The sequence below is a fragment of the Asterias amurensis genome, chromosome 12 (genome assembly GCF_032118995.1).
Source record: "Asterias amurensis chromosome 12, ASM3211899v1".
In the NCBI taxonomy this organism is placed as follows: domain Eukaryota; kingdom Metazoa; phylum Echinodermata; class Asteroidea; order Forcipulatida; family Asteriidae; genus Asterias; species Asterias amurensis.
The window spans coordinates 13,059,954-13,068,629 of NC_092659.1; the positions used below are offsets into that span (position 1 = coordinate 13,059,954).

The following is an 8,676-nucleotide window of genomic DNA, read 5'->3' on the forward strand; positions in this document are numbered from 1 at the left end:
TCCTATTCTGCACAAAGCTTAGGCAATTTTCAAGGATATCGATCTCCCACTAAACACAGAAGGGGTGTCCTCAATTATAAAGCGAAGGCTTTCAACAACAAAAGTTGATCTCAATAATGCAATCAAAAACGAATGCAGCCGTTTATTTTGTATTCAATACTTCCATTCAAAGGCAATGGACACTATTGGTAAAAACTCAAAATAATTATTAACATAAAAACTTAATTGGTAACGAGTATTATGGGGGGGGGGGGGGGTTGACAGTATAAAACAGTGGACACTATTATCATAAAACCTTTCTTGATTACGAGTAATGGGGAGAAGTTGATAGTATAAAACATTGTGAGTAACGGCTTCATCTTAAGTGATGTAGTTTTCGAGAAAGAAGTAATTTTCAACAAATTTGATTTCGAGACCTCAGATTTTGAATTTGAGGTATCGAAATCAAGCATCTGAAAGCACACAACTTCGTGTGACAAAGGTGTTTTTTCTTTCATAGTTATCTCGCAACTTCGAACACCATAATGAGCTCTAATTTCTATTTTTGTGTTTCTATGCATGTGTTGAGATACACCACGTAAGAAGTCTGGTCTTTGACAATTACCAATAGTGTCCAGTGTCAGGGATATTTATGAAAATAAAAAGGAATTATTCTTTAAAGAACAATTATATGTGCATGCACCACTTGTGCCCTCCCCTCCCATGTTGTTAATTTCAGTTTAAAAATAACATTCAACTTGCACAGTTAAAGTCACCTGGAGATATATTTGTATTTTTCTTTCAAACATAAGAATATATGCTTACAAACAATAAAACATTTTTTTAGTAATTGTTTGTCACGATTTATATGTTTAAAAAATATATAAAGTTGTTTGGGGGCTGACTCCGCCTACCCCTTTTGTGACGTCATTCAAGGCAGACTTTGCCTGCAATGCGTATAGTAAACACACGTGCAAAGTACATGTACGTCTAAGTCGTGAGTTGGTACATTTCAAAAATGTATTTTTCTGCATTCAGCAGCAATACACCTGGTCGGCATTGCCGGAAAACAACAATTTTTTTTTTTTTTTTGGAACGTACAAACTTACGACTTGGTCCGTACATGTACTTTGCATATGTGTTTACTCTACGCATTACACGCAAAGTCTGCCTCGATTGACGTCACGAACAGCGCCCTCTCGGGTCGGGGTCTACTCTTAAATTTGTAAATAACATAAGAACTTTTTTTTAAAACCTTAGTTAACTGTTTATTCACATTCAACTCATCAAAACACATATATTAGTGACAAAAGCTTTATTTTGAAAAAAATACCACTTCCAGGTGACTTTAAATTGGGACAAGAGCCCATAACATTGTGTCATGCACATACATTTCGTTAAACATTGTCATGCTATCATGCGGTTACAAAACAATCTTAAAAAAAAAAAACAGGAAACAAATAGGAAAAAGAAAAATGAAAATACGTTACATTGATGGTTCAAGTACAAAACGGCTCAGTTTGTACCTTTAAGTACAGTTTTATATAATGCAAGCTCCTCCCGCTATTCGGCCTTCGCTTCTATTATTTTTAGGTGCAAGTGTTCAATATTCGTTCAATAGTCGTATTCGTATTATTATGATCAGAACCAAAGTCGCTACGTAAATCAAAACGATAACAAAATACCAGCACTCAAACTGGAATGGCGGGTTGCTTTTTCAGTCTCGTCTTTCTGTTAACTCTTGTGATAATATCAGTTTCAAATGGCACATTTGATGGGTTGGTAAAGCATACCATTGAGTCCACGCCGTTTTGGTGTGTCGTTGTTGATTTCGTCTTAACCGGAAATGTCTACAAGAACGAAACCTTTCCGAGACAGAAGATCTGCAAAAGGGCATGTCACACCGACCCGAAATGCATCTCTATAAATTTCCAACTGAGAGGAGGGCAGTGTGAGTTTAGCGGCGCTAACCACGCTAACAGCTCTGGTGGATTGAGCGGAAAGACTGGGTGGATCTACATTTACAATTTACGCAAGGTATTTAAAAGCACAAACAAATAATTGTTGTTGGTTTTTAAGCTGTATATAAATAACTATGTATTTCAAAGAGACCAACCTGCCAACAATTAATTGAAAGTTTGTGACATTGTGTTTACTCTCTTAATGTAAAAGAGTGACTTACACCATTCTTTACATTTCGAGTTGTCCGTCATATAGTTCTTAAAAAAGAGTGGTGGTTATTTCACTCAGTTAGAGGGGTTTCACTCCAGGACAGAGTGAAATATTATTCAAAAAGATGCAAAGTTCAATCTAAAAGAGCCATAGACCACTCGAACAAGAGTTGTCCGTCACATGACTCTTCAAAGCGTGTTTTTTTTTTCTTCACACTTTAGAGAGTACGTCTACTTAGAGAATTAAGCGAGTGACGTCAGTACCATGACTGTGAAGTTTTAGTTAGTTAAGGAGAATGAACACAAAAGTGTAGATTCGTGGATAGAATGTACGACCCAAAAGGAAGTACATTGTAGTCACGAATCTACACTTTAGAGTATATTCTCTGACTTACATTTTTCCACAAAACGTAGTACTTTGTCAAACAAAGTTTGGTCAAGTTTAAAACTACAAAATTTGCCTTAAATGGCCAACAAAGCTGTAACCATGGCAACATGTTATAAAATGATGTTGAATTGAGAATGCAATTTTGTTTACTTGCAACCACAAGGCCCTTCCACTAACAAAGTATTAAAAAATATAACAAATTCTGACCGTGAGCACATAATGTCAACAATTTACCTGACCTGACTTTTATAATCACATTAGTTTAATTTCTATTTAAAGTCACCTGGAAGTGGTATTTTTTTTAAATAAAGCTTTTGTCACTAAAATATGTGTTTTTATGAGAGGAATGTGAATAAAAAGTTAACTAAGGTTTAAAAATATTAGTTTTGATTGTATTTACAAATTTACGAGTAGACCCCGACCCGAGAGGGCGCTGTTCTTGACGTAATTCAAGGCGCGATATTTGAAGAGAAAATGTGTAGTCAGGCCCCCGTACATTACGTCTGGGAACATGGCACATCAAAACAAATTTAGACACGATTTTACACACATACGTACATTGAAACTTGAACATGTTGAACGCCTAGTGGTTTTTACAAACGCTATTGCTGCTATTTTTATTTAAAGATGCGACGTTTTAGTGACCAAATGGGTTGTAAGATGTGGGTACGTATTATTATAGAAAAACGGCCACGGAGCAGACTGCACGCACGCACTATGGCTGCTGTATAATGTGCGGACGGTCACATAGGACCTGCACGCACGGTGAATCGCATGCGGTACCAACAAAAAATCGTGTCACTTGGCAAAAGCTAAAAACATACCCTCAAGTTCAAACTTACCCGAATGTTTTTCACGTTTAGCAAATGCTCCTCTGGGTTCGTCACGTCTTTCAGATACCTTCTTCGACTTCCCACTAGCTGAAAAAATTGTTGGGACGGCGTCGTGTTTAAGAATGGCTCTTCTCGTCATGTCAAGTGAGTGGTGTATCCCGGATTCGAAGCACGACGGCTCGAAGTGTTCGCTGCAAAGCGCTGAAAAAGACGTCGGACCGGACCACTTTGCTCTAGTTAATCTGACTTTCGCAGCCCACAACCGCCTATACTTGGGATCTGCAGGAAAGAGATGAAGACTGACCCCATCTTTAGTTGTTTTGCTGCATCCAGCAGCAATACACCTGGTCGGCATTGCCGGAAAAATGCCAGAAAAAAACTTTTTCGCAGCGTACAAACTCACGTCTTAGAATTACATGTACTTTTGCACGTGTGTTTATCTACGCATCGGGGGGGGGGGGGGGATCTATGTTTGATCGAGGCAAAGTCTTCCTTTTCCTACGTCACAAAACGGGTAGGCGGAGTTAACCCCCCCCCAAGCACTTAATTATTTTTTTTAACATATAAATCGTGACAAACAATTACATTTCAAAACTTGGCAGCGTTCGAGAGATATCACCAAAAATCCGGAGTGGTTAAGTACACGCAGAAAGAATTATTGGTATTGGAATACACAACATAAGAAACATTTTTAACAATTACATTTTTTCAAAATATTCAAATTTCGGGGATAGAAACTGAAATCTTTTTCCGTAACCACATCACTTTAAAGCGAAAAGATTTGTCAACTGCATTATACTATCAAAAGCTGCTGTACTTTAAACCGATTATTTTTAGGAGTTATGACCGAACGTTTACCTTCCCTGAAGCATCAAAAAGAGTTAAATATCTTAAAACATTAGTACCACGAACATGGAAACTAATTTATTGTCGGGGGAATTAACTAGCGCGGGAACAAAGACAAATTAACTAGAGCGGGAGTTGAACCTGCGACCCCTGATTGACGTGACATCGGTTCACTTATCGCTTATCATATTAAGCAATAATTACTGGCGATCTCCTTTTTTGTAAATATCTTTGTTCGGGAATACCAGGCTCTCATGTTTTAGAGTTATTATCAATTTTCGTCGGAGGAGATTTCAACTGACATCCATCAATCCAATAATTTTAGTTGTTTCTGGGGGGGGGGTGAACCGAAGGTGAATTAATTCGTTTTAATTGTTATTTGTATTATTTATATTTTTTGCAGATTGTCTCATATGGCCCTCTGGTGTTTACGGTTTACCAACGCCTACAAGTGGTTGCCCAACTGGAGTCATCTGGGAAACTGGTTCCCGTTATCAAGACACGGAAGACACAGGATCGAATAACTACTGGTACCCATCCACTGGCATTCATCTCCTTGGACCGTATGAGAGAGACGACATGACACAGAACTTCTGCATGAAGACACGTGATCATACGGACGAGGCTGAGAGTGACTGGCCGCAGGGGAGATACTGTGTGTTCAAGTACGGACCAAGCTGTCCAAGAAGTAAGTTTTGATTTCATTTCTCATTGTAATTATAGATTGTCATATTATCAATTTATCATATTCATTCATTTCATTCATTTCATTCATTTCATTCATTTCATTCATTTCATTCATTTCATTCATTTCATTCATTCATTTCATTCATTCATTCATTCATTCATTCACTCCTTCATTCCTTCATTATTGGTTTATTCTTTAATCACAAAATTCTCATTGCGACCAGAGGTCAAAATATAACAAAATTGGTTAAGGAGAGAAAATATTTACATCGCAGGATCGGAGCATAGAGCAAGGAACAGAAGGAGTTACAACCAGTCGTCTTCAAAGGTTCCATGTGTGTTACCGCGAGCGTATGTGCGGCATTATAATGTAGCCCGAGCCCTAAAAGGCTACATTTAGGGCTCGGGCTACATTATGGTGCCGCACAAGTGTATAACGACCAGCGCCAATCGGCAGAAACATCTGCGGGCGCATTTCCTAACGAGCGAAGTATAAATAACTAGCTACCCATCAGTAACGCTACAGAAAAATACACAGATTGCAATGCGTTCAAGCGTCCTTCTCAACCAACGACATACGGCAAGGATGATTTAAGTTAAGAATAACGACATTTCAATGATTTTGGCAAACAAAAATGCAATAATAATTACATATTTGTAGTATTCTTATTAAACAAACACAAAATCAGTTGAATAATTACCTTTCTCTCAATCTTCTTAACCAAAAATATCCTACGCGAAATTATTTATAAGTAAAAAGAAATAAAGTCATTTTATATTCCCCTGTTTTATCTCAATTCGTTTTCAGCGGCCGGAGACCACCGACATTCCGTTCATGATAAAACAATCAATACCACATAATTTCATAATTTTCCCGATCAGCAAAACCTAACAAATGTCATAATTCATCATAAGAAAGGCCGATTTGTTTGCTTCAAAATTCAGTCAAAAGCTCAAAGTCTACAGTTTCTAATGTAGCATTGTGCGCATGCAAAAGGTGACTGCGCACGCGTTGAACTTGTGTGTTGCTACTTTACCACTCCACTAATTATAAATGGAAAACGACGTGACACCAGCGATGGCAGCGAAAGGCGGTAACACACATGGGGTACAAAGAGCTCGCTGCGGTCGGAATGTGTCACAGCCTTTTACAGGCGCTGCGGTGCACATCCATAGTGTTTCCACTGGAGGTTGATGCAGCACTAATCGGATTAATTTGAGCTTCGGGGATTAAGACTGGAGTTGTAACTCTTTCTGTTCCTTGCTCAATGATCGGAGGGAATATATAGATTGAGTTCGGTCTTTCGTCTCTGTGCGCAGGAACTTGTGTTCCCCATGTCTTCTCCACTAAGTAAAAATAACAAAAAACAATGAGGGCTAAGATTACCAAGTCCAATTTGAATGCGATTTGGTCCGTGGACAAACGATTTAATTCCCTCCCGTACCCCTATTCTTTTCACTGCCGATACGCTAGTTTCTTTCTAAGAAAAGTCACAATAGAAAGGAATTTTTACTTTCCCTTTTGACAGTGATGTCGTCTGGTTTCATCTTTTGGGATGACGAAGACAGCAACAACCAAAACGAAGTGCAAGGCATCGTACCATCAGGAGTGTACGACCAGGATACCCGTATCGACTACTGCTGCATGACCGATGGTGACGTATCCCAGCCGATCAGCTTGCCTACTCAGAATCCTTTCTACCTGTTCCCGTATAACTCGGAGCAGTGCCAGGCCGTCCAAGGCATGAATGCGACTCAGGAGTATTTTCGTTGGGACGAGGAAGACATCCCAACATCTGAAGACAAAACTGGGGGATCCCATCCGTATCACATTATTAAACAAAGTATTTACGGTTTAGCAGACAACAGCATCGTACACTACTGTCATTACGAAGCCATCTAACATAGTTTCAATATAGTAGGCAGTCGTACACATAGTTTTCACGTTGACTTTATTTCTGAATATCTGCTTTAACTCAATGTTTAACTCGTCAGTGCTTGATAATCATCACCGATGGGTCACTCAATGTATCACTGTTGGACTAGATAGGTTACATTTTATTTTTGTGTAAGCGAAACGTTAATTTAAATCATAAATATATGATAATAATAGTGGCGTGTTTTGTACAACGCTCATATCCGTCACTCAGTGATGCTCAAGGCCCTTCAACATTCAGGATTTCCGTGCAAGGTTTGTCGGACTAGGCTAGGTTTGAAGTAGAGATCTACTCCTGTTTATACTTTTACTCGTTAAAAATAATAATGACTCGTAACCCATCCGTGATCGTAACCCAAGGATTTCGAAATTTCAGTTTGCTTTCATTTTTTTACAAGAAGTCCACCAGAAAAATCGTCATTAATTCATCAACACGTCAATGCTGGATGTTTATCAACGTTGATTGAGCATTGTGAAATCGTTGGACTGGAAGGCTAAAGAAACGATAGCTGACAGAAACGATATCGTGTATGTGTACGGTAAAGTTATCGTAATCGAACACAATAAGTTTAGATTTAGTGTGAATAAATTTACTATAAATTAAAAGGATTTGTGTACGTACAAGATAAATCAAATTTACGTACTTACACAATAACTTATTATGTACGTACACAACAAGTCTGGATATACCGTATACGTACACGGTAACTTATCGTGTATGTACAGGACAACTTTTGACATGCTGGTCCGTATAGACGAGAAGTTTATACTTAAAATGTACGTACACAATAAGTTTTGTTTTACGTCAACGAGTCATCATGTACATACATGATCAGTTATTTGTACGTACACCATAAGTTAACACGTACGTACATGATAAATAATCACGAACGTACATGATCAATTTTGAGTCTCGTGTACGTACACGATAAGAGAGTTGTTTTTATTCACGTGGCGGAAGTACTCGTCAGTAGTCGTCGGTGTTAAGTGAAATTTTAAAGATATTTTATAATTAGGATTAATATAGGTTTTCTCAGTCAATTTCGGAAAATGAGCAGCCAATTTAACCACCGGCCTATTCTATTTCGCACGAAATCGAAAGCTACTGAAAAGAGTCATTCGATTTATTTTTAAGACTAGTCAAATCTACTTTTATGTCATCCTATTTAACAAAATAATCATTCAATTTAACAATTCATCGAAGTTGCATTCAAATTCGCAGGAGTTGTTTTGAGGGGTGTGTTTAGTCATTCAATTTCATTTTGGGATAGTCAATTCTGTAATTTGTGCAATCTTAAAAAAAACTTGTTGTTTCCTTACGAATGCTAAAGGCATGCGGTTATTTTTTTGGCACTATTGAACTTAATATGCCAAGATGTCTGGCATGCCAACAGATTGATGATTGGTAAACATTAAAACAAAACAAAAAAAAACAAAAAACATTCAAACATATTCAAATTTCAGGTCTTGGTCAGTTACCCATTAAAGGTCTCCCGAAAAAAAAAATAATAAAAAAAAAAAATAGTGGGCCCCCCAGGTAAAGTCTACTGGAAACATAAAATAAAGAAAATAAGGTTCGCTTGATTTAAAAGTGAAGGCACGAAACAGTTGCCCTTTATCAGTTTATCTGTTTATTCGCATTTCTTTAGTCGTATCATCGATGAGCGAAATTGGTCTTTGCGAAATTGAAAATGATTAAATCAGCAAAATTTCTAGTCGAACTAGCTTGGCTTAATTGAATGATGATTGTGTGTCATGAAAAAGAATGAATGTGCTAGGAACTTGAATGCCTCAAAATGAAATTGAATGACCGAATTCTGAATTTGAAACGCAGTA

General features: G+C 37.7%; 1 protein-coding gene across 1 annotated transcript; it reads left to right on the top strand.

Annotated features, from left to right (window-relative positions):
* The first annotated feature begins 1,680 nt into the window (after positions 1-1,680).
* LOC139945421 (uncharacterized) lies at positions 1,681-6,807 on the top strand. Its single transcript, XM_071942771.1, has 4 exons — positions 1,681-2,016; positions 2,818-2,830; positions 4,621-4,905; positions 6,434-6,807. The coding sequence occupies exons 1-4, from the start codon at positions 1,681-1,683 to the stop codon at positions 6,805-6,807; spliced, it is 1,008 nt and encodes a 335-aa protein (XP_071798872.1).
* Positions 6,808-8,676: the final 1,869 nt, after the last annotated feature.

Excerpts from the sequence above, each read along its gene's own strand:
- LOC139945421 (XM_071942771.1), top strand. The coding sequence starts at position 1,681 with ATGGCGGGTTGCTTTTTCAGTCTCGTCTTTCTGTTAACTCTTGTGATA. Across the intron at positions 4,906-6,433 it reads CGGACCAAGCTGTCCAAGAA|TGATGTCGTCTGGTTTCATC; the intron begins GTAAGTTTTGAT and ends CCCTTTTGACAG.